This window comes from Tursiops truncatus, chromosome 7 (assembly GCF_011762595.2).
Source record: "Tursiops truncatus isolate mTurTru1 chromosome 7, mTurTru1.mat.Y, whole genome shotgun sequence".
NCBI classification, from domain to species: Eukaryota; Metazoa; Chordata; class Mammalia; order Artiodactyla; family Delphinidae; genus Tursiops; species Tursiops truncatus.
In genome coordinates this window covers 33848950-33876177 of record NC_047040.1, presented here as the reverse complement: position 1 = coordinate 33876177, position 27228 = coordinate 33848950, and the positions used below count along the sequence as shown (strand labels likewise).

The window sequence follows — 27228 nt, the reverse complement described above, 5'->3', positions numbered from 1 at the left end:
TAGTGTACAACATGATAAAAACAATAAACACCATGGCATGTTATACATGAAAGTTATTAAGGGAGTAAATCCTAAGAGTTCTGCTCATCATAAAAAATTTTTTTCTCTATTTCTTTAGTGTTTTGTCTATCGGAGATGATGGATATTCATTAAACTTATTGTGGTAATCATTTCATCAGGTATGTAAGCCAAATCATTATGCTGAACACCTTAAACTTGTACAGTGCTGCATGTAAATCACATCTCAATAAAACCAGGAGAAAAAAAAGGCCCTCCTAAAAAGATGTTCAACATTACTAGCTGTTAGGGAACTGCAAATTAATACCACAGTAACACTACACAGCCATCAGAATGGCTAAAATAAAGAATAGTGACACTACCAAATGCTGATGAGGATGCTGAGAAACTGGATCATTCATACATTTCTGGTGGGAATGTACAATGGCACAGCCACGATGGAAACCAGTTTGGCAGCTTCTTTAAAAACAGTACACACAAACTACCTTATAACCCAGAAATTTATCTGAGAAGCGAACACTATATTCACGCAAAAACCTGTGAATATAGTAACTTATTCATAACCACCAAAAAACTGCAAACAGCCCAGATGTCCTCCAATGGGCGAATATTTAAACAAATTGTGGTACATTCACACCATGAAGTACTACTCAACAACAGAAAGGAATGAACTATGGATACATGCAGTAACCTGTATGATTCTCCAGAGAATCATGCTAACTGAAAACATGCCAATCCTAAAAGGTTACATTGAGAAAATTACAGAAATGAAGAACAGACTGGTGGTAACCAATTGTTAAGGAAGGGTAAGGGCAGGAAGGAAGTGGGTGTAGCTATAAAAGGGCAACATCAGGGATCCTTGCACAGATGGAAACGTTCTGTAGTTTGGTTGTGATACTTACCATAGTTTTGAAAGATGTTACCAGCAGGGGGAAAATGAGTACATAGGATCATGCTGTGTTATTTCTTTCAGCTGCATGTGAATCTATAATTATCTCAAAATAAAAGTTTAAAAAAAGGTCACTTGGCTATTTAAGGTGGGCCAAACTCATCCATGGGACTTATTCTCCCATTAGGCCTAGTTTGAATAGGGCTGGATACAAACTAAATGCAAAACATTTGTCTCATAGTTCTTATCTTCCTCTATTGTCTGATGTCCAGATGCTTAAATATTATTATAGAACTATCAGCCCAAGCCAACATCAAGCCAATAAAAGTGCATAAAAAAAAAAAAAGACCAAAGTCCTCATGGTAAACTTTGCACTTCTGGGATCTGCGTTTTGACCAAAGGGGGTAACTGAGAAATTCTAATAAGGAAAATGATGTGATATTTAATTAAGGTAGAAGTGCCTGTAGAAGAATTCTGACAGATAATCCACAGAGGCAGCATACCACAGCTAAAATCATAAGGCTTTGGGGGGAAATCCATAAACAACCAAAATTTCTTTCTCTGATAACTCTGATCAATAAATAACATGGTCTCTTTACCTACGATGTAGCAATTCTTCATAGAGACTCATAGAGGGCAATTCATCATAATGTAGAGACTTTCTGCAGATACGCACTGGAAGATATGTTCAAAAAAATTCACTGCAGCAATGTGCACAATAGTAAAAAACTGAAAACAATCAAAATATCCATTAAAAAGTTATAGATAGGGCTTCCCTGGTGGTGCAGTGGTTGAGAGTCCGCCTGCCGATGCAGGGGACGCAGGTTCGTGCCCCGGTCCTGGAAGATCCCACATGCCGCGGAGCGGCTGGGCCCGTGAGCCATGGCCGCTGAGCCTGCGTGTCCGGAGCCTGTGCTCCGCAACGGGAGAGGCCACAACAGTGAGAAGCCCGTGTACAGCAAAAAAAAAAAAAAAAAAAAAAAAAATTATAGATAAATAAACTGGGGAATACTCTCACATGGAACGTATACAGCAGTGAAAAAATGAATACTAGCTAATGAAATTAAGTGTATTAATCTTAGAAACATAATATGTTTAGAAACACAAAAGATACAACTTTTTGTAACTTATATTTAGTAAAACTATGAAAAGAGCAAGAAAATATTAAATACAAAGTTCAGAAGAATCATTATCTTTTCTTGGAGGAAAGGGCAGGCGGCAGTAGACAGCGAGAGAGAAGGAACCACAGAATCTGTGTATAAACTCTGCCTAAAACTTTGGCTGACTCCTAAATGACACATGCACAGGGCAGACTGCAAGCAGCCCAGCTAAAGATAAAAGAACTGAAGTGAAACTGGCACTCACAATTAAGAGAGTTTGTGGTTTGTGTCTCGTTTAGAAACATCTCAGAAAACAAAATGAAACAAACAAATAAGCATGCTTAGTCTTTTAGGTTGTTAGGTTGTATAATTGCCCTTCCAGAAAATAAATTTTTAAAAACACAGAGAACAAACGTATGGATACCAAGGGGAAAATGGGTAGGGGATGGGATGAGTTGGGAGATTGGGACTGACATACATACACTATTGATACTATGTATAAAATAGATAACTGGTGAGAGCCTACTGTATAGCACAGGGAACTCTACTCAGTGCTCTGTGGTGACCTAAATGGAAGGGAAGTACAAAAAAGAATGGATCTATGTATACGTATTGCTGATTCACTTTGCTGTACGGTAGAAACTAACACAATATTGTAAGGCAATTATACTGCAATAAAAATTTAAAAAAAACATTATGCTGTTACAAACTAACTTTTTTTTTGAGCCAGAGGAAGATATTGTTTACTAAGCACATGAGTTTACTAAGCACATAACACAGATAATAAGCAAAAGGAGTCCATCAGGTACAGATAAATCTTAACAACAAACACCAACTGGACAATGTGATACCAAGGTGAAAAAAATTTTGATACGTACCTGAATTACTTCATAAAGATGTACCTGAACACCCCCTAATAAGAGAAGATATTTTCTACTGTCATGTTGCATTAGTTCTAAGTAAATATTATTCTTCTCATCATCTTGACGTCGAGGAACCTTGATACAAAATACATATGAAAAGCAGCATTAAATTTTCAGTCTGAATTTCAGACATAATTTCTGAACAAATACATCCATAAAATACACTTTTTGAAACACCCATTTTTTGGAAACACCCATTGCCTATACACTCTCTTCTTAACTCTATTCAAAAGTTTAGCCTAAATACTCTACTGAAACTACATTATCAAAGGTAGTCCAGTAACCAATATCCAACCCAAATAATCTAGGTAATCCAAACATTTAATACCAAAAGACATCCAACATCCTTTTCTTTTTTCTTTTACTTTTTGATAAAGTGTATATCATTGTCTCAGCTTGAAACTCTCTTCCAACCTTGAGCTTTGTAACACAATACCACTATTACAAGACCTTTAAAGTTCATATACTCTTTTGCTAATTTGAAATAAATCTCATGCCTCCCCACCCTAATATTCTAGGTGCCCTTAAAAACATTTTTTAATTGAGATATTATTGACATATCACATTGTATTACTTTTAGCTGTACAACATAATGATTTGATATTTGTATAAATTATAAAATGATTATCACTGTAAGTTTAGGTAATATCCATCATCACACAGTTACAATTATTTTCTTGTGATGAGAACTTTTAAGATCTACTCTCTTAGCAACTTTCAAATATATAATACATTATTGTTAACTACAGTCACCTTGCTGTACATTAGATCTCAAGGACTTATTTATCTATTTATCTTATAACTGGAAGTTTGCACATTTTGACCACCTTCATCCATTTCACCCACTCCCAAACCCCACCTCTGGCAACCACCAATCTATTTGTTCTCTTTAACTATGAGTTCATTTTTTTTCCTTCTTCTTTTTTTTTTTGGCTGCACCACACGGCTTGCAGGATCTTAGTTCCCTGACCAGGGATTGAACCCGTGTCCTCAGCAGTGAAAGCACGGAGTCCTAACCCCTGGACTGCCAGGGAATTTCCTCATTTTATTTTTTTAGATTGTCCATATAAATGATCATACCATATTTTTCTTTCTCTGTCTGACTTATTTCACTTAGCATAATGCCCAAATCCAACCACATTGTTGCAAATGGCAGGGTTTTTTCTTTTTTATGGCTGAGTAAGATTTCATTATGTATATATACCACATTTTTCTAATCCATTCACTGTGGATGGACACTTAGGTTGTTTCCACGTCTTGGCTATTGTAAATGCTGCGATGAACATGAGGGTGCAGATACCTTTTTGAGACCATGGTTTCATTTTCTTTGGATAAATACCCAGAGGAGGAATTGCTAGATCATCTGGTAGTTCTAGTTTTAATTTTTTGAGGAAACTCCATATTTTTTTCCACAGTGGCTGCAACAATTTACATTCCTACCAACAGTGCACAAGTGTTCCCTCTTCTCCACATCCTCACCAACATTTTACCAGGTGTGGGGTGATATCTCACTGTGGTTTTGATTTGCATTTCTCTGATGATTACTGATGTTGAGTACCTTTTCATGGACCTGTTAGCCATTTGTATGTTTTCTTTGGAAGAATGTCTATTCAGATCCTCTACCCATTTTTTAATTGGATTGTTTGGGGTTTTTTTTCTACTGAGTTGTAGTACTTTATATATTTTGGACATTAACCTCTTATCAGATATATGATTTGCAAATATTTTACTGCATTCTGTAGGTTACATTTTCATTTTGTTGATCGCTTCCTCAGCCGTACAAAAGCTTTTTCGTTTAATGTAGTCCCACTTGTTTATTTTTTGCTTTTGGGGTCAAATCCAAGAAAAATCATTGCTAAGACCAATGTCAAGGAATTACCGCCTATGTTTTCTTCAAGAAATTTTATGGTTTCAGGTCTTATGTTCAACTTTTTAATCTATTTTGTTTCTTTTTATATATGGTATAAGATAGTGGTCCAGTTTCCCCAACACCATTTACTGAAGAAACTGCCCTTTCCCCATTGTATATTCTTGGCTCCTTTATCATAAATTAATTGACCATATATATGTGGGTTTATTTTGGGGCTCTCTATTCTGTTCCTTTGAGCTACGTGTCTCTTTTTATGCCAATAGCATATTGATTACTATAGTTTTGTAATATAGTTTGAAATCAGAAGTGTGATGCCTCTAGCTTTAATCTTTCTCGAGATTGCTTTGGTTATTTGGGGTCTTCTGTGGTTACAACAAAACTTAGGATTGTTTTCCTATCTCTGTAAAAAGTGCCATTGGAATTTTGATAGAGATTGCATTGCTTTAGGTAGTATGAACATTTTAACAGCATTAATTCTTCCAATCCATAAGCATGGAATACCTAGCCATTTGTGTCTTCTTCAAATTCTTTTATCAAAGTCTTATAGTTTTCAGTGTACAGGCCTTTCACCCCCTTGATTAAATTTATCCCTAGGTATTTTATTCTTTTTGATGCAATTGTAAATGAGACTTAATTTTTCTGACAGTTTGTTATTAGTGTATAGAAATGCAACTGGTTTTGTACATTGATTTTGTATCCTGCAATTTTACTGAATTTATTAGTTCTAACAGGTTTTTTTGTGTGTGTGGAGTCTAGATTTTTCTATATATAAGATGTCATCTGCAAATAGAGACAGTTTTTCTTCTTCCTTTCTAATCTGGATGCCTTTCATTTTTCCTTCCTAACTGCTCCAGCTAAGACTTCCATTATCATGTTGAATAAAGTGGCAAGAGTGGGCAGCCTTGTTTTGTTCCTAATCTTAGAGGAAAAGCTTTCAGTTTTTCACCACTGAGTATAATATTAGCTGTGGGTTTTTCATATATGGCCTTCATTATGTTGAGGTACATTCCCTTTTTACCCACTTTTTTGAGAGCTTTGTCATGAATGGATGTTGAATTTTGACTGCATCTATTGAGATGATCATGTAATTTTTATCCTTTTTATTAATGTGGTGTATAATATAGACTGATTTGCAGATGTTGCACTACCCCTGCATCCCTGGAGAAAATCCTACTTAATCATATTAATGTAACATGTATGATTCTTTTAATGTATTGCTGAATTTGGTCTGCGAATCCTTTGTTGAGGATTTTTGCATCCATGTTCATCAGGGATATTAGCCTGGAATTTTCTTGTAGTGTCCTTGTCTGGTTTTGGTATCACAGTGATGCTGGCCTTGTAACATGAGTTTGGATGTGCTCCCTTCTCTTTTATTTTTTGGAAGAGTTTGAGAAAGACTGCTATTAATTCTTCTTTAAATATTTGGTATGCCTTAGAAGCAAACACGAGTATTCCTTAGAAGTGCTACTTTCACCCTAGACCTCAAAAAAGGTCCACAAATAACTTTCCAAGGAAAACGAGCATACCAAATGCATACCAATGTTTCCTTCATTGATGAGCATACCAATGTTTCCTTCATTGATCACTTTCACCAATGATCTGTCCATTGGTGAAAGTGGGGTGTTAAAGTCCCCTACTATTATTGTGTTACTGTTGATTTCCCCTTTTATGGCTGTTAGCACTTGCCTTATGTATTGAGGTACTCTTATGTTGGGTGCATAAATATTTACAATGGTTATATCTTCTTCTTGGATTGATCCCTTGATCATTACGTAGAGTCCTTGTCTCTTGTAATAGTCTTTAAAGTCTATTTTGTCTGATATGAGAATTGCTACTCCAGCTTTCTTTTGATTTCCATTTGCATGGAATATCTTTTTCCATCCCCTCACTTTCAGTCTGTAAGTGTCGCTAGGTCTGAAGTGGGTCTCTTGTAGGCAGCATATATATGGGTCATGTTTTTGTATCCATTCAGCCAGTCTTTTGGTCTTTTGGTGGGAGCTTTTAATCCGTTTACACTTAAGGTAATTATCGATATGTATGCTCCTATTACCATGTTCTTAATTGTTTTGGGTTTGTTATTGTAGGTCATTTCCTTCTCCTGTGTTTCCTGCCTAGAGCAGTTCCTTTAGCATTTGTTGTAAAGCTGGTTTCGTGGTGCTGAATTCTCTTAGCTTTTGCTTGTCTGTAAAGGTTTTAATTTCTCCATCAAATCTGATGGAGGTCCTTGTTGGGTAGAGTAATCTTGGTTGTAGGTTTTTCCCTTTCATCACTTTAAAAATGTCCTGCCACACCTTTCTGGCTTACAGAGTTTCTGCTGAGAAATCAGCTGTTAACCTTATGGGGATTCCCTTGTATGTTATTTGTTGCTTTTTCCTTGCTGCTTTTAATATTTTTTCTTTGTATTTAATTTTTGATAGTTTGATTAATATGTGTCCTGGCATGTTTCTCCTTGGATTTATCCTGTATGGGACTCTCTGTGCTTCCTGGACTTGATTGACTATTTCCTTTCCCATATTATGGAAGTTTTCAACTATAATCTCTTCAAGTATTTTCTCAGACCCTTTCTTTTTCTCTTCTTCTGAGAACCCTATAATTCGAATGTTTGTGTGTTTAATGTTGTCCCAGAAGTCTCTGAGACTGTCCTCAATTCTTTTCATTCTTTTTTCTTTATTCTGCTCTGCGGTAGTTATATATATTTCCACTATTTTATCTTCCAGGTCACTTATATGTTCTTCTGCCTCAGTTATTCTGCTATTGATTCCTTCTAGAGAATTTTTAATTTATTGTATTCATCAATGTTTGTTTGCTCTTTAGTTCTTCTAGGTCCTTGTTAAACATTTCTTGTATTTTCTCCTTTCTATTTCCAAGATTTTGGATCATCTTTACTATCAATACTCTGAATTCTTTTTCAGGTAGACTGCCTATTTCCTCTTCATTTATTTAGTCTGGTGGGTTTTTACCTTGCTCCTTCATCTGTTGTGTATTTCTCTGTCTTCTCATTTTGCTTAACTTACTGCATTTGGGATCTCCTTTTCACAGGCTGCAGGTTTGTAGTTCCTGTTGTTTTTGGTGTCTGCTCCCAGTGGGTAAGGTTGGTTCAGTGGGTTGTGTAGGCTTCCTGGTAGAAGGGACTAGTGCCTGTGTTCTGGTGGATAAGGCTGGATCTTGTCTTTCTGGTGGGCAGAACCATGTCTGGTGGTGTGCTTTGGGGTGTCTGTGAACTTATGATTTTAGGCAGCCTCTCTGCCAATGGGTGGTGTTGTGTTCTTGTCTTGCTAGTTGTTTGGTGTGGGGTGTCCAGCACTGTAGCTTGCTGGTTGTTGAGTGGAGCTGGGTATTAGTGTTGAGATGGAGATCTCTGGCAGAGCTTTTGCCATTTGATATTACGTGGGGCCGGGAGGTCTCTGGTGGCCCAATGTTCTGGACTCAGCTCTCCCACTTCAGAGGCTCAGGCCTGACACCTGGCCAGAGCACCAAGACCCTGTCAGCCACACAGCTCAGAAGGGAGAAAAAAATAGAAAGAAAGAAAAAAGAAAAATAAATAAACAAAAAGTTATTAAAAGTAAAAAAATTAAAAAGTAATAAAAAATAGAAAGAAATAAAGAGAGCAACCAAACCAATAAACAAATCCATCAATGACAACAAGTGCTAAAAACTATACTAAAAAAAAAACAAAAGGAAAGACAGAACCCTAGGACAAATGGTAAAAGCAAAGGTATACAGACAAAATCACACAAAGAAGTATTCACACACTCACAAAAAGAGAAAAAGGAAAAAATATACATCTATATTTTATAAAAAGGAAGAGAGCAACCAAATCAATAAACAAATCTACCAATTATAATAAGCTCTAAATACTAAACTAAGATAAACATAAAACCAGAAACAAATTAGATGCAGAAAGCAAACTCCGAGTCTATAGATGCTCCCAAAGTCCACCTCCTCAATTTGGGATGATTCGTTGTCTATTCAGGTATTCCACAGATGCAGGGTACATCAAGTTGATTGTGGAGGTTTAATCCGCTGCTCCTGAGGCTGCTGGGAGAAATTGCCCTTTCTCTTCTTTGTTTGCACAGCTCCTGGGGTTCAGCTTTGGATTTTGCCCCACCTCTGTGTGTAGGTCACCTGAGGGAGTCTGTTCTCTGCCCAGACGGGACAGGCTTAAAGTAGCAGCTGATTAGGGGGCACTGGTTCACTCAGGCTCAGGGGAGGGAGAGGTACGGAATGCGGGACGAGGCTGCAGCGGCAGAGGCCAGTGTGACATTGCAACAGCGTGAGGCACGCTGTGTGTTCTCCTGGGGAAGTTGTCCCTGGATCACAGGACCCTGGCAGTGGCAGGCTGCACAGGCTCCTGGGAGGGGAGGTGTGGATAGTGACCTGTGCTTGCACACAGGTTTCTTGGTGGCTGCAGCAGCAGCCTTAGCATTTCATGCCCGTCTCTGGTGTCTGTACTGAGAGCCACAGCTCACGCCTGTCTCTGGAGCTCATTTAGGCTGTGCTCTGAATCCCCTCTCCTTGCACACCCTGAAACAATGGTCTCTTGCCTCTTAGGCAGTTCCAGACGTTTTCCTGGACTCCCTCCTTGCTAGCTGTGGCGCACTAGCCCCCTTCAGGCTGTGTTCACGCAGCCAACCCCAGTCCTCTCCCTGGGATCTGACCTCCAAAGAAGCCAGAGCCTCAGGTCCCAGCCCCCACCCGTCCCACCCAGGCAGGTGAGCAGACAAGTCTCTCAGTCTGGTGAGTGCTGCTCAGCACCAATCCTCTGTGCGGGAATCTCTCCACTTTGCCCTCTGCATCCCTGTTGCTGAGCTCTCCTCCGTGGCTCCAACACTTTCCCGCCGCCACCCCCCGTCTCTACCAGTGAAGGGGCTTCCTAGTGTGTGGAAGATTTTCTTCCTTCACAGCTCCCTCCCAGAGGTGCAGGTCCCGTCCCTATTCTTTTGTATCTGTTTTTTTCTTTTTTCTTTTGCCCTACCCAGGTACGTGGGGAGTTTCTTGCCTTTGGGGAAGTCGGAGGTCTTCTGCCAGCACTCAGTAGGTGTTCTGTACGAGTTGTTCCACATGTAGATGCATTTTTGATGTATTTGTGGGGAGGAAGGTGATCTCCATGTCTTACTCCTCTGCCATCTTGAAGGTCCCCCCCTTGCTGCTTTTAATATTTTTTCTTTGAATTTAATTTTTGTTAGTTTGATTAATATGTGTCTTGGTGTGTTTCTCCTGGGGTTGAACCTGTATGGGACTCTCTGTGCTTCCTGGACTTCGGTGACTATTTCCTTTCTCATGTTAGGGAAGTTTTCCACTATAATCTCTTCAAATGATTTCTCAACCCTTTCTTTTTCTCTTCTTCTGTGACCACTATAATTCGAATGTTGGTGCATTTACTGTTGTCCCAGAGCTCTCTGAGATTGTCTTCAATTCTTTTCATTTTTTTCTCTGTATTCTGCTTCTTGGCTGTTATTTCCACCATTCTGTCTTCCAGCTCACTTATTCGTTCTTCTGCCTAAGTTATTCTGTTATTGATTCCTTCTAGTGTATTTTTCATTTCAGTTATTGTGTTGTTCATCTCTGTTTGTTTGTTCTTTATTTCTTCTAGATCTTTGTTAAAAACTTCTTGTATTTTCTCAATCTGTGCCTCCATTCTATTTCTGAGATTCTGGATCATCTTTACTATCATTACTTTGAATTCTTTTTCAAGTAGAGTGACTATTTCTTCTTCATTTATTTGGTCTTCTAGGTCTTTACCTTGCTCTTTCATCTGTGACATATTATTTTGCTGTCCTTTTTTTTAAAATTTATTTTTGGCTGCATTGGGTCCTCATTGCTGTGTGTGGGCCTTCTCTAGTTGCAGCGAGTGGGGGCTACTCCTTGTTAGGGTGCGCAGGCTTCTCATTGCGGTGGCTTCTCTTGTTGCAGAGCACGGGCTCTAGGCGCACGGCCTTTAGCAGCTGTGGCACGCAGGCTCAAGAGCACAGGCTCAGTAGTTGTAGCACACAGGCTCAGTTGCTCTGTGGCTTGTGGAATCTTCCCAAACCAGGGCCTGAACCCACGTCCCCTGCATTGGCAGGCGGACTCCCAACCACTGCACCACCAGGGAAGCCCCTTTTTTCTTTTTTGTTGAGTGGGATTGTGATCCTGTCTTACTGGTTGTTTGACCTGAGGCTTCCAACACTGGAGTTTGTAGGCTGTTGGGTAGACCTGGGCCTTGGTTCTGAGATGAGGACCTCCAGGAGACCTCACTCCGATGAATAGTCCCTGGGGTCTCAGGTTCTCTGTTAGTCCAGTGGTTTGGACTTGGTGCTCCCACTACAGGAGCTTCGGCCTGACCCCCAGCTTGTGAACCAAGATCTTGCAAGCCACACGGAGCAGCAAAAAAAAAAAGGGGGGGGGGAGGGGGAGAACAATAACAAAGTAAAAAATAAAATTAGACTAGATAACTAACAGATGTTAGAAAGAATATAAACATAAAAATATAGATGAAACAACAACCAGAAGGTAAAACAGAACCACAATAGTAAAAAAGAGGAGGAGAAAAAAAAAAAAGCTGGAAAAGGCTTTGGCTGTGGAGGGTGGGGCCTAAGCAGGGGTGGGGTTTGGGTGATGGGTGGGGCCTATGCTTAGGACCTGCAGGGCTGGAAAAGGATCTTGGGTGTGTGGGCATGGGGCTTAGGCTCAAAGGAACAGAAGGGACCCAGGCGTGCCTCCTGCCTCTGGTCTCAGAGGGCAGGGGAACCCATCTGGGAGCCCAGTAGGCTTCTTGGGCCGAAGTGGGCAGGGCAAATGCCTTCTGCTCCTCTCCTGCTACTCTGGTCCTGGAAGACCCCTCCTGCTTGCCTCTCCTGCTCTCCCCCAGCCTCCCTCCTATGCCTCCAGGACCGACACGGCCTGGAGGGGGCCTCTGAGGGCATAGGACCTAGCCAAAGAGCCGAGCAGATTTCTCTGGCAGACTGGGCAGGGAATACACTGGGCGTGCTCCCCCCGATCCAAGCCCCCAAGGGTCCCTCCTTGTGTGGGAACCCCTCCCCTCTCTCAGCCACCCTCAGGGGTGCCCGTCCTGTCCAACTTCCACTTTTCCCCCACCTCAGTCCCCCCATGTCCTATCAGTTCGCTTGGGGGTTCCTCCCATCTCCTTGGGTGTCAAGGTCCCCCACAGCATCCTGCAGGTGCCCTAGTTGTGGGGAGATGCGAACTCCGCATCTTCCCACACTGCCATCTTGATCTGGGACAACTTTAAATGCACCAAGATTCACATTATAGAGGTCCCAAAAGGAGAAGACAGAGAGAAACCACCTGAGAAAATATTTGAAGAGCTAATAGCTAAGAAATTGCCTAACATGGGAAAGGAAACAGTCACCCATGTCCAGGAAGCACAGAGTCCCAGGTAGGATAAACCCAAGGAGAAACACGCTGAGACACAAAGAATAAATTGACAAAAATTAAAGACAAAAAAAAAATTAAAAGCAACAAAGGAAAAGCAACAAGTAACATGCAAGGGAATTCCCATAAGGTTATCAGCTGATTTCTCAGGAGAAACTCTCAGGCTAGAAGGGAGTGGCACGATATATTTAAAGTGATGAAAGGGAAGAACCTACAACAAAGAATACTCTACCCAGCAAAGCTCTCATTCAGATTCAATGTAGAAATCAGAAGCTTTACAGACAAGCCAAAGCTAAGAGAATTCAGCACCACCAGCCCAGCTTTGCAACAAATGCTAATGGAACTTCTCTAGATGGAACAGAAAAGGCCACAACTAGGAACAAGTAAATTATGAATGGAAAAGCTTATCGGTAAAGGCAAACATACAGTAAAAGTAGGAAATGATCTGCACACAAATATATCAAAACCAGCGATTGTGAGAAGAGAGCACAAATGCAGGATATTGGAAATGCATTATAAGACCAGCAACTTAAAACAATCTTGTTTATATACAGACTGTTACAGATACCAAATCTTCATGGCAACCCCAAAACCGAAAATCTACAATAGATACACACACAAAATAGAGAAAGGAATCCAAGCACAACACTAAAATTAGTCATAAAATCACAAGAGAAGAGAACAAAAGAGTAAGGGAAGAAAAAAGACCTACAAAAACAAATCCAAAACAATTAACAAAATGGCAATAAAAACATACATATCAATAATTACCTTAAACATATTAAATGCTCCAACCAAAAGATATAAACTGGCTGAATGGATACAAAAACAAGACCTGTATATATGCTGTCTACAAGAGACCCATTTCAGATCAGGGACACACACAGACTGAAAGTGAAGGACACTACATAACGGTCAAAGGATCAATCCAAGAAGAAGATACAACAATTGTAAATACATATGCATCCAACATAGGATCACCTCAATATATAAGGCAAATACTAACAGTCGTAAAAGGAGAAACTGAGAGCAACACAGTAGTAGTGGGGGACTTTTTTAAAATAAATTTATTTATTTATATTTTATTTTTGGCTGTTGGGTCTTTGTTGCTGCGCGCAGGCTTTCTCTAGTTGTGGCGAGCGGGGGCTACTGTTCATTGTGGTGAGTGGGCTACTCAGTGCAGTGGCTTCTCTTGTTGCAGAGCACAAGCTCTAGGCCATGCGGCTTCAGTAGTTGCAGCATGCAGGCTCAGTAGCTGTGGCTCATGGGCTCCAGAACGCAGGCTCAGTAGTCGTGGTGCATGGGCTTTAGCTGCTCTGCGGCATGTGGGATCTTCCCAGAGCAGGGCTTGAACCCATGTCCCCTGCATTGGCAGGCAGATTCTTAATGACTGCGCCACCAGGGAAGTCCCATAGTGGGGGACTTTAACACCCCACCTCCATCAATGGACAAATCATCCAGACAGAAAATCAATAAGGAAACACAGGCCTTAAAAGACACATTAGACCAGATGGACTTGATATTTTGATATAAATTGATATTTATAGAGCATTCCACCCAAAAGCAGCAGAATACACAATCTTCTCAAGTGCACATGGAACATTCTCCAGGACTGATCACATACTGGGCCACAAAGCAAGCCTCAATAAATTTAAGAAAACTGAAATCATATCAAGCAGTTTTTCTGACCACAACACTATGAGGTTAGAAATCAACTACAAGAAAAAAACTGTAAAACACATAAACAGATGGAGGCTAAACAATATGCCACTAAACAACCAATGGATCACTGAAGAAATCAAAGAAGAAATTTAAAAATACCTAGCGACAAATGAAAAACTGGACAGCTACATGTAAAAGAATGAAATTAGAACACTCCATAACACGATACACAAACATAAACTCCAAATGGATTAAAGACCTAAATGTAAGACCAGACACTATAAAACTCTTAGATGAAAACACAGGTAAAACACTCTTTGACATAAACCACAGCAAGAACTTTTTTGACCCACCTCCTAGAGAAACGAAAATAAAAACAAAAATAAACAAATGGGACTTAAACATAAAAGCTTTTGCACAGCAAAGGAAACCATAAACAAGACAAAAACAACCCTCAGAATGGGAGAAAATATTTGCAAATGGAACAACAGAAAAAGGATTAATCTCCAAAATATACAAACAGCTCATGGAGCTCAATATCAAAAAAACAAAAAAATCCAGTTAAAAAATGGGCAGAAGACCTAAACAGACATTTCACCAAGGAAGACATACAGATGGCCAAGAGGCACATGAAAAGATGCTCAATGTCACTAATTATTAGAGAAATGCAAATCAAAACTACAATGAGGTATCACCTCACACCGGTCAGAATGGCTATCATCAAAAAATCTAGAAACAGTAAATGCTGGAAAGGGTGTGGTGCAAAGGGAACTCTCCTGCACTGTTGGTGGGAATGTAAATTGATACAACCACTATGGAAAACAGTATGGAGATTCCTTAAAAAATCTAAAAATAGAACTACCATACGACCCAGCAATCCCACTACTGGGCATATACCCTGAGAAAACCATAATTCAAAAAGAGTCATGTACCACAATGTTCATTGCAGCTCTATTTACAATAGCCAAGACATAGAAGCAACCTAAATGTTCATCAACAGATGAACGGTTAAAGAAGTTGTGGCACATATATACAATGGAATATTACTCAGCCATAAAAAGAAATGAAATTGAGTTACTTGTAGTGAGGTGGATGGACCTAGAGTCTGCACACAGAGTGAAGTAAGTCAGAAAGAGAAAAACAAATACCATATGCTAACACATGTATATGGAATCTAAAAAAAAATTGGTACTGATGAACCTAGTTGCAGCGCAGGAATAAAGATGTAGACATAGAGAATGGACTTGAGGACACAGGTGCGAGAGGGAATCTGGGGTGAAGTGAGAGTAGCATCGACATATATACACTACCAAATGTAAAATAGTTAGCTAGTGGGAAGCAGCAGCATAGCACAGAGAGATCAGCTTGGTGCTTTGTGATGACCTCGAGGGGTGGGATAGGGAGGATGGAGGGAGGCTCAAGAGGGAAGGGATATGGGGACATATGTATGCATATGGCTGATTCACTTTGGTGTACAACAGAAACTAACAAAGTATTGTGAAGCAATTATACTCCAATAAAGATCTATTTTTAAAAAGATTTAAAAAAATAGAGACAAGTGAAAACAAAAGCACGATGATCCGAAACCTATGGCACACAGCAAAAGCAGTTCTAAGAGGGAAGTTTATAGTGATACAAGCTTACCTCAGGAAATAAGAAAAATCCCCAATAAAAACCTAATCTTACACCTAAAGCAACTAGTGAAAGAAGAACATACAAAACCCAAAGTTAGCAGAAGGAAAGAAATCATAAAGATCAGAGAGGAAATAAATGAAATAGAGACAAATAAAACAACAGAAAAGATCAATGAAACTAAAAGCTGGTTCTTTGAAAAGATAGAATTGATAAACCTTTACCCACACTCTTCAAGAAAAAAAGGTGGAGTGCTCAAATCAATAAAATTAGAAAAAGAAGTTACAGTGGCCACCACAGAAACACAAAGGATCTTAAGAGACTACTACAAGTAACTATATGCCAGTAAAATGAACAACCTGGAAGAAATGGACAAATTCTTAGAAAGGTGCAGTCTCCCAAGCCTGAACCGGGAAGAAATAGAAAATATGAACAGACACACTCACAAGTACTAAAATTGAAACTGTGATTTAAAAAAAACTCTCGTTTTGTTTATAGTTTCCTTTTCTGTGCAAAAGGTTTTAAGTTTAATTAGGTCCCATTTGTTTACTTTTGTTTTTATTTCCATTACTCTAGGACATGGATCCAAAAAGATATTGCTGCAATTTATGTCAAAGAGTGTCCTGCCTATGTTTTCCTCTAGGAGTTTTATAGTATCTGGTCTTACATTTATGATAAAAACTGCAGAAAGTGGACATAGCGGGAACATACCTCAGCATAATAAAGGCCATATATGACAAACCTACAGCTAACATCATACTCAATGGTTAAATCTGAAAGCATTTCCTCCAAGATCAGGAACAAGACCAGGATGTCCACTTTCACCACTTTTATTCAACATAGTTTTTGGAAGTCCTAGCCATGGCAATCAGAAAAGAAAAACAAATTTAAAGAATCTGAATTGGAAAAGAAGAAGTAAAATTGTCACTGTTTGCAGATGACATGATACTATACAGAGAAAATCCTAAAGATGCTACCAGAAAACTACTAGAGCTCATCAATGAATTTGGTAAAGTTAAAAAATTAATACACAGAAATCTGTTACATTTCTATACACTAACAATGAAAGATAAGAAAGAGAAATTCAAGAAACAATTCTATTTACCACTGCATCAAAAAGAATAAAATAAACCTACCTAAGGAGGCAAAAGACCTGTACTCTGAAAACTGTAAGACACTGATGAAAGAAACTGAAGATGACACAAACAGATGGAAAGATATACCATGCCCTTGGATTGGAAGAATGAATATTGTGAAAATGACTATACTACCCAAAGCAATCTACAGATTCAATGCAATCCCTATCAAATTACCAAAGGTGTTTTTCACAGAACTACAGCAAAAATTCTCAAAATTTGTATGGAGACACAAAAGACCCCAAATAGCCAAAGCAATCTTGAGAAAGAAAAACAGAGCTGAAGGAATCAGGCTCCCTGACTTCAGACTATACTACAAAGCTACAGTAATCAAAACAGTATAGTACTGGCACAAAAACAGAAATATAGATCAATGGAACATGATAGAAAGTCCAGAAATAAACTCATGCACCTATGTTCAATTAATCTATGACAAAGGAGGCAAGATTATACAGTGGAGAAAAGATAGTCTCTTTAATAAATGGTGCTGGGAAAACTAGACAGCTACATGTAAAAAAATGAAATTAGGACATTCTCTAACACTATAAACAAAAATAAATGCAAAATGAATTAAAGACCTAAATGTAAGACTGGATCCTATAAAACTCTTAGAGGAAAAAATAGGCAGAACTCTCTTTGACATAAATCACAACAATTATCTTTTTCAATCCGTCTCTTAGAGTAATGGAAATAAAAACAAAAATAAACAAATGGGATATAATTAAACTCAGAAGCTTTTGCATATCAAAGGAAACCATAAACAAAATGAAAAGACAATCCACAGAATGGAAGAAAATATTTACAAACGATGAGACTGACAAGGGATCAATCTCCAAAATTTACAAACAGCTCATTCAGCTCAATAACAAAAAAGGAAACAACCCAATCAAAAAAATGGGCAGAAGACCTAAACAGACATTTCTCCAAAGAAGACAAACAGATGGCCAAGAAGCACATGAAAAGATGCTCAACATCACTAATTATTAGAGAAATGCAAATCAAAACTACAATGAGGTATCACCTGAAACAAGTCACAATGTCATCAAAAAGTCTACAGACAATAAATGCTGGAGAGGGTGTGGAGAAAAGGGAACCCTCTTGCACTGTTGGTGGGAATGTAAATCGGTACAGCCATTATGGAGAACAGTATGGAGGTTCCTTAAAAAAATAAAAATAGAGCTACCATATGATCCAGCAGTCCCACTCCTGGGCATATATCCAGAGAAAAACAAATATTCAAAAGGACACATGCATGCCAATGTTCACTGCAGCGCTGTTTACAATAGCCAAGACATGGAAGCAACCTAAATGTCCATTGATGAAGGAATGGATAAAGAAGATGTAGTACATATATACGATGAAATATTACTCAGCCATTAAAAAGAATGAAATAAGCCATTTGTGGCAACATGGATGGACCTGGATATTATCATACTAAATGAAGTGAGAAAGACAAATATCATATGATATCCCTTATATGTGAAATCTAAAAATATATATACAAATGAACTTATTTACAAAACAGAAACAGACTCAGAGACTTAGAGAACAAAATTATGGTTACCAACGGGGAAGGGTGTGGAGGGAGGGAATAGACTGGGAGTTTGGGACTGACATGTACAGACTGCTATATTTAAAAATAGATAACCAGCAAAGACCTACTGTATAGCACAGGGAACGCTGCTCAATATTCTGTAATAAGGACCTCCCTGGTGGTGCAGTGGTTAAGAATCCAATGTAGGGGACACAAGTTCATTCCCTGATCCAGGGAGATCCCACAGAGACACTAAGGTTGTGTGCCACAACTACTGAGCCTGTGCTCTAGAGCCCGTGAGCCATAACTACAGAGCCCGCATGCCACAACTACTGAAGCCCACGTGCCTAGAGGTTACGCTCCACAACAAGAGAAGCCACCACAGTAAGAAACCCATGCACCACAATGAAGAGTAGCCCCCACTCGCCGGCAACTAGAGAAAGCCTGTGTGCAGCAACGAGGACCCAACACAGCCAAAAATTAATTAATTAATTTTAAAATATTCTGTAATAACCTAAACGGGAAAAGAATTTGAAAAATAGATACATGTATATGTATAACTGAATCACTTTGCTGTATATCTGAAACTAACACAACATTGTTAATCAACTATACTCCAATATATAATTTAAAAAATTTAAATGTATATATGTAAAAAAAGAAACCAGTCTAGTCTTCTGGAGAACATTTCTAAAATAGTCTTTTTATTTATTTTCTTCTTTTCAATAGTCTTTTATTTTTACCCATATATTTACCATTACCAGTGTTCTTCATTCCTTCCTGTGAATCTGGACTTCCATTTGGGATCAATGTTCCTTTGATGTTTATTAAAATGATACAAACCCTCAGCTTTTGTCTTTCACAGTCTTTTAGGAGAATATTTTCATTGGATTTAGAAATCTAGGTTGACCTTATTTTTACCACTTGAAAGAAGGCATTCGCTTGACACCTGACCTCCACTTCTTTAAAATTTTTATTTATTTATTTATTTTATTGATTTGGCTGTGTCAGGTCTTAGTTGAGGTATGCAGGATCTTTGTTGCGGCATGTGGGATCTTCTGTTGTGGTACACGGGCTCTTTGTTGCAGCACATGGGCTCTAGTGCACATGGGCTCAGTAGTTGTGGCACACAGACTTAGTTGCCCCATGGCACGTGGGATCTTAGTCACCCAACCCGGGATCAAACCCACATCCCCTGCATTGGAAGGCAGATTCTTAACCACTGGATCACCAGGGTAGTCCCTGACCTCCACTGTTTCTGATGGGAAGTATGCTGTTATTCTTACTGTTGTTTACTTGAATGTCATGTGTTTTTTCCCTCTGGCTACCTTTAAGATTTTCTTATTATTTTTTATTTTTAGCAGTTTGACTATGATGTATTTTGGTGTGATCATCTTTGTACTTATTTTGCTTGAGGTTCACTGAGTTTCTTGAATCTATAGATTGATGTCTTTCATCAACTTTGGAAAATGTATGCCAGAGAGAATTCTAAAATATTAAATACTCTAAATACTTCCTCTTCTTTCCTTCTGGAATGTAATTACACATCTATAAACTGAGTGATATTGCCCACTGGTCTCTTCCATTTTTCAATCTTTTTTCTCTCTAAGCTCCAATTTGAATGATTTCTATTGACTTGTCTTTCAGTTAACAGATCCTTCTGTTCTGTTCAGAATGCTTTGAAACATTTCAAATGAATTTTTCATGTCAATATTATATTTTTCATATCTAGAATCTCCATTTGGTTCTTTTTAGTTTCCATTCTCTTCAAAATTCCCATTGTGATCATCCATTTTGTCCTCCTTTTCCACTTTGACACATTTATGATAGTTATAACGTTCCAGTCTGCAGATTCAAACATTTGGGTCACCTGTGGGTTTACCCCTATTGTCTGTTTTTATTTCCCCATGAATAGCAATTTTTTATTATATGATGGGCATTGTGAAGGATATGTAATAGAGACTCTGGGTTTTTTTGTTTTTGTTTTTTTGGTACGCGGGCCTCTCACTGTTGTGGCCTCTCCCGTTGTGGAGCACAGGCTCCATATGCGCAGGCTCAGCAGCCACGGCTCACGGGCCCAGCCGCTCCGCAGCATGTGGGATCCTCCCGGACCAGGGCACGAACCCATGTCCCTCATATTGGCAGGCAGACTCTCAACCACTACACCACCAGGGAAGCCCGAGACTCTGGGTTTTTATATCTTCCTCTAAGAACTACTGAGTTCTTTTCTGGAAGGCAATCAACTACTGGAAGATCATCTTGATTCTATGAAAAAGTTTGAGGATAGGTCTGTTTCACTTTTTGTCCTTAGTCCTAGTAGGTTTAACCCTTACTCTTAGGACATGATCCTATTCCTAAGACCTGGCCTTTCTGGGATCTCAACTGAATACTGAGCATGTTCAACAAGTTCTCTCCACTTTAGCTGCATCAGACTCCAATGACTCTGAATTTGTGACTTCTGAAATCTCTATTCAGCTCTCAGCTCTCCAGCACTTGTTCTCTGTAATTTCTCCTACAAACTCCCCTTGCACGTGCACACTTTAGGATCCAGCCAAGAACCTGAGTGGAAAACCTACACAGATTTCTAGTGCTCCTTATCTGCTTCTCCCTCCTCTCTAGTACCCTGCTTTACAAATTCCAGCCACCTTAGCAGCCCAAAACTCATCTGTTTCCTCTGCTCAGCCTCTGCTTCCTCCACCCAGAAAGACTGTTACTTTCTTCTTGGGTTTCACTTCTCTGTGCCAGATTTGCTGCCAGACAGAAAGCTATTGTAAACGTGGAGCTCACCTCTTGTGCTTCCCTTCTCTTAAGGATTGCAGCCCTCCAAATTCCCATTGTCAAATACCAAAAAATATTTTACTAGTTTTAGGGTTGTTTAGAAGAGAAGAATAAATCTAATATCAGCTGCTCCAGCATGGCCAGAACAGAAATCCTCTACTATTCATTCTTTGGTATGAGTTCTGTTTTAACATCACTTACCCAACAGCTTTCCAGAACAATTAAACTAGGTTAAATCCATTTGCTATTCCTTTCTATTTTTTGGTGTGTATGTTTTTATTTTTAACCTAGATCTACTTTGTAAGCTTTAGAAAATTAAAGTCCTAGAGTATATACAGTATAATTTTATTTTATCCTAGTTAGGTAGTACATAGTTTAAAAGTCAAAAAGTTTTACAATGGCTAAATCAAAGAAATGTTTTTTCTCCCACTTGTACTAACCGTTTTTTCCCCTATATTTTAGGATGTTTCAACATGTTAAAAAGCTTGCTGGCCAGGGAGAGAATTTCCCTCCCCGGGCTAGCCAGATCCTAGAGATAGCAAAGGGCTTGGCTTGATAGTAGCACATCTTTCATAGGCTAACTAACCAATCTCAAGTCTATAGCCCTAACCACCTCCTTATCTCTCACATGGAACCAATATTTCCCCTGCCCTAAAACATCCCAGGGCCAGGTACCAGGCAACTAGAGACTATACTACAGCCCAAAGCCTGCTGGAATTATTCAGACTAGTCAATTCTAAACTGTTGAATTCCACCCTGCATTACCTTTCTCAAGGAAACCCCAATAAAGGCTTTGGCTTGGGCTCTCCCCTTGCTTCCGTCTTCTGCCTCCTGACCACCCTGAAACTTCCGGGGTGGTGTGGTGTGGTGTGTCCCTTTTTCTCAGGAAATATAAATAATAAATTCTTCTTTCAACGGCATTACCCTCTCTATGTCGTCATTCAGTCATACTTCCATACATTTGATCCCAGGTATAATTTAGTACACTACCCAACCCACTACCTAATTTTCTCTCTTCAGAAGCCACCTTTCAACCTTTTTAAGGGATCTCTCTGGTTTGGGGCATAAAATCATGTTACTAATTACTTTTTTTTTCTTTTTAGTTTTTAGATACTATCTATTTTTTTAACTGAAGTATAGTTGATGCATAATATATAAAGTACAGGTGTACAATATAGTGATTCACAGCTTTTAAAGGTTATACTCCATTTATAGTTATTATAAAATATTTGCTATGTTCCCCATGTTGTACAATATATCCTTGTAGCTTTTTTTTTTTTTTGCAGTACATGGGCCTCTCACTGTTGTGGCCTCTCCCGTTGTGGAGCACAGGCTCTGGACGCGCAGGCTCAGTGGCCATGGCTCACGGGCCCAGCCGCTCCGCGGCATGTGGGATCTTCCCGGACCGGGGCACGAACCCGTGTCCCCTGCATCGGCAGGCAGACTCTCAACCACTGCGCCACCAGGGAGGCCCTGTAGCTTGTTTTATACCTAATACTTTGTACCTCTTAATTCCCCATCCCTATTTTGCCCCTCCCCCTTCCCTCTCCCCACTGGTAACCACTAGTTGGTCCTCTGTATCTATGAGTCTTCTTCTTTTTTGTTATATTCACTAGTTTGTTGTATTTTTTTAGATCTCACATATAAGTGACATCATACAGTATTTGTCTTTCCTGACTTATTTCACTTAGCGTAATGCCCTCCAAGTCCATCCATGTTGCTGCAAATGGTAAAATTTCATTCTTTTTTATGGCTGAGTAGTATTCCATCATGTGTATGTACATGCATATACGTATGTATGTATATATATCTTCTTTATCCATTCATCTGTTGATGGACATTTAGGTTGCCTCCATATCTTGGCTACTGTAAATAATGCTACTATGAACACTGAAGTCATGTATATATCATCTACTGACTGCTTATTGTGGAAGAAAAATATTCACTCTCAACATCCTCCTCCCACAATTTTCACATTTCTTTTCCCCTCAGTCCTCCAGTATATTATATATCATTTTTTTGTTAGAATAATACTTAGTGTTTATATTATCATGTATATGTAACTATTTTTCAGGGTTTAATAATATACTTACAATGATCGTATTTCTTGCCCTATATCATTTTTTAATTTCCCTGGAGTTAATATGTGTCTTGCTTTTTTAATGTTTCTTTGTTTGCTTGTACAATTTTCTATGTAAATATTACTAGGTCATTCCCAAACTTTCCATTAGAGTTCCACTAAAACTCTCCTCTTATTATACTCAAACTAATAGCGCCTATTAAAATAAATATAGGAAAAATATTTTGATTATGCTAAAAATCACCCTATTAATTTATATTGTTTTCCAGTATTAACTTCAAGTTTTACTTAAATGGACATATAGCCACAAAATTATTGAAAACTTGGCAATGAAGTCTAGGAAAATTACTGGCAAAGTAAAAGAAATAATATGGATTGCCTCTAGCAAAACAATGCTTTTTTTAAAAACTATGTTTAAAGAACTGTCTTCAATACTCAACAGTTAAGCAAAATGAAGTTTGAAAAAATATATATATATACGTATATATGGTATAGAGGAAATGTTTTAGGATTTCACTAAAATTCAACTAATGTAATAAAACTATCAGGAAACAACTGGACAAATCAAGGAATCTTACAGCTAAATGAAATAGTGTCACTCATTTTAAAGACAACTCTGAGATACATTTAAGATTCTAAGAAGCTTAACTGTAAACAGAAGCAAACTCAGCATAGCAAGCTCTGGTGTGAGAGGTGGTTTAATGAAGCCAGTTTGAAGCCAGACTGACTGCATTCTCAGCTCCACCAATTACTAGTTCTATGACCTTAAGAAAGTTCTTTAAACCTTACAGTATCTGTTTCCTCATCTGCAAAATAAAGATGATAATAAGAGTATATATATATATATAGAAGGGTTATAAAGACTAAATAAGCTAATCCATGCGAAAGTAATTAGAGAGTCTATATAAGAAGAAAGGAGAGAGGGAAAGGAGGAGATGAAAAAAAGGGTGTGCTATGCACTGAACGTTTGTGTCCCCTCAAAATTCGTATGTTGAAGTCTAAATCTCCAATGTGATGGTATTTGTAGGTGGTGTGTTTGGGAGGTCACTAGGTCATGAGAATGGAGCCCTAATGAATCTGATTACTGTCCTTATAAGGAACTTCTCACCTTCCAGAAAGGTGAGAAATAAAGGTTTGTTGTTTAGGCCACCCAGTCTATGGTAATTTGTTATAGTAGCCCACGCTGACTAAGGCAGGTGTAAGAGGGCAAATGGGAGGGGAAGACTAAGACAGAGAAAAATGCATCCATGTGTGATAAACACTCAGAATCACCGACAGCAATATCTCAGAGAAGAACACCATGATTATGTATTCTACAGTAAACTCTAAAAACATCAATATAGCCTATAATACAGAAATAAAATACTGTAAAGTATCAAATAAAAGAACATTGCTTTTGTTTCTTTCCTGTCCCCTGGAAAAAAAAAGACACTGTTAGTGTAGAATGTTTGAAACTATAAAAATGCATTCTTTTATTTAGAAGAGAAATTTAACATTACCTGTACAGAAAAATATTTCACTTCATCAAATGTAATTACAGTGTCCTCTTCATTGTTTGGGGGTAGCAAGCTATACTTTTTTGTACATTTCACCACGTTGTTAATAGAGATGCGAATGAACAAATTACTGTAATGTTGTAAACTGACTGAAAATACATATTTAGGAAGCAAATTTTGTTGTAATTGAACAGTAACACATTGTAAAATTAATCAATCAAATAAAGAAAGAAAGAAATTATAGAGCATATTAAACAATAAGGAAAGTCTTTTAAAATAGTATTTTTGCCCATCAGTGGTAGGTACAATATAAGTACAAAAAGAACGTTGATTCTTCCTTAGATTACTTCTCATATTTTTATCCTCACATTTCCATTATAATTCTTTTGCAAATTTTCCTATATATTATTTTTAAGGTGACTAAACATTTCCAATACATACTTGAAAATTTTTTCCTAAGCGTAATTACACAGAAATTTAAAACTTCAAAAAATATGTCACTTCAGAGTAATTTATTCTTAATTTTAGGACAACAAAATTTAAAGCAGCATTCTACTTTGCAATCCACTTCACTATATACTTCACTTATACTATATTGGTCTGTATTTTTATCTTTCATAGCACTCCATGAATTAAAAGGAATTTGTTTTATGATTTAATTATCTTCGAAACTCTCTCTATTTAGAATTCTCTTCAATAGTTCACTTTATTTACAAAAGAAACATCAAGTCTTCATAATGAGACTGGCTTTATGCCATGACAGATCTAATAATAAGCATTCAGCTATTTAAAGGCACCGAGAAAAATAAACCCTTTAAACAGTGTTTGACAAGCAAAGTTATTAATTAGAAATAAATTAGTATTATCATCCAAGAAGATACGTATATTTTCTTTAACTTACATGATGATCGAGGTGGATTACAGATAGCTAAAAATCTTTTGTCACTCTCCACATCAAAAAGTGGAGTTTATTTTCCTCTGCTCTTTAATCTGGCCTGGTCCTGTGACTACTTTAACATGCAACTGACGTGACCAGGGCTGAGACTAGGATAGGGTGGCACTACCCAGAGTACAAAATTTAAGTGGACACCAAAAACTTCAGTAATCAATATTTTAATGTAATACTTTTAAATCAAAATTAATGCAGAAAAAATGTTTAATGATGAAAGACAAGACCCTAGGACTACATGGAAAGAAAGGTCTAACCCTTTCAGCATCTCAGCTAAGTCCAGTCTTTCAGGCATTCTCACTAAAGGCACCAGACATGTAAATGAGCCGTTTTAGGTATCCCAGCCCTTTTGAACTGCAGCCCCAGCTGGGATAATGTGAAGCAGAAGAACCACCTAGTGAATGTACAGACAGTGATTGGTAATAAAATGGTTAATGTTTTAAGCCACTGAGTCTTAGAGTGTTTTGTAAGCCAGCAATATATAACAGAAACAGTGATATATGATCACAGTATGGTTCTTAAATCAAAAGAAAGGATACTCTTAGGCGTAAAATGTTTGCACTTCTTTACATGAATGGCTAGGCAGCCAACCTATAACAATCAAAATAAAAACACAGCAAATTAAGTTTTAAAAGTTAACTTTTCTTCCATTTTACTCTCACCAAACTACATTTTTTTTAAAGTTTCACTTTGTTAGTTTTTCTCATTAGAAATATTTTTTCTTATTAGAAATATCTAGTTACAGAAAACACCAGAAAGCAGAAAAATAGGCAAGATTTGTTCAAAGTAAACTTAAAACAAACAAGAATACAAAGAAAAAAATGGTTCATTTATTAACTTCAATCCAAATATCACTCTTTGAATCACTTTTATTTTACATTAGGTGAGAACTGATACAACATAGCATCTTGCATATAACAAGAAATATGCCTTGCTTCAGATAAGCTTTTTTATCCAGTATCCTAAAACCACTGTATTCATTCAACAATCATGCACTGACTATAATATGTCAAAGGCTGTGAAATACTCATTCTCTCTTGTACAAAGTGTTTCCAAATGTTAAGAAAAATTGTATCTTGTGTTTAACCATAAAATCAAGTACAAAATTAATACAAGAATACTTGAATACTATTAGCCAAATGTAAGCCATTTGATCTTAATTCAGCCATGTTTGGTCTTAAAAACCAAGTAAAAACAAGAGCAACATTATATTAAATATCTGTGAAACAAAATAAATGGCCCAATAGTAGTTTTAAATATAGCGTAAGTAATTTTAAGGATTTGGTTTTCGAACAATGCAGAAAAAGAAGTTAGTACTCAATATTTAATTAAAAGACTACTGTATGTGAATGATGAAATTCTAAAGAAGAAAATATTGTGGTCTACTTCTTAGAGAGACATAAGTATAAAATGTTATGTTAAAAGAAAGGTTCTAATCTAGGTGAGACTTAAAATGGTATTGCCATAGGAAAGTCCACGAACCACTGTTAACTTCTTAAAATTGGGTGCACACAAGGAGGGTAAAACAGGGAAATATAGCTATAATTTTGTTTTGCATAATTCTATATATAAAAATTCTGTCATAAATCACTGACTGCCTGTCAAGTATCTCAACATGAAGCCATCAGCAACTATCCTAATTTTCCTTATATTTCAATAGCTTTTTATACTTTTACATAAGAGATCCATATAATATAAAAAAGAGAATAAATTTCTATTCAAGTATAGAAAAAGATTTAACATTCAAAACCATAATGATGGGACTTCCCTGGTGGCGCAGTGGTTAA

General features: G+C 37.9%; 1 protein-coding gene across 2 annotated transcripts in view; it reads right to left on the bottom strand.

Moving 5' to 3' along the window:
- The window catches only part of C2CD6 (C2 calcium dependent domain containing 6), a 142517-nt gene that overhangs the window by 91304 nt on the left and 23985 nt on the right, over positions 1-27228 (bottom strand). For both annotated transcript variants that reach the window (XM_073807394.1, XM_073807395.1), the window contains exons 3-5: positions 25981-26032; positions 24496-24641; positions 2886-3005 (exon numbers count right to left, since the gene is read on the bottom strand). In XM_073807394.1, coding sequence (XP_073663495.1) covers positions 2886-3005; positions 24496-24641; positions 25981-26032 — 318 coding nt within the window. The remainder of the gene's footprint in view (positions 1-2885; positions 3006-24495; positions 24642-25980; positions 26033-27228) is intronic.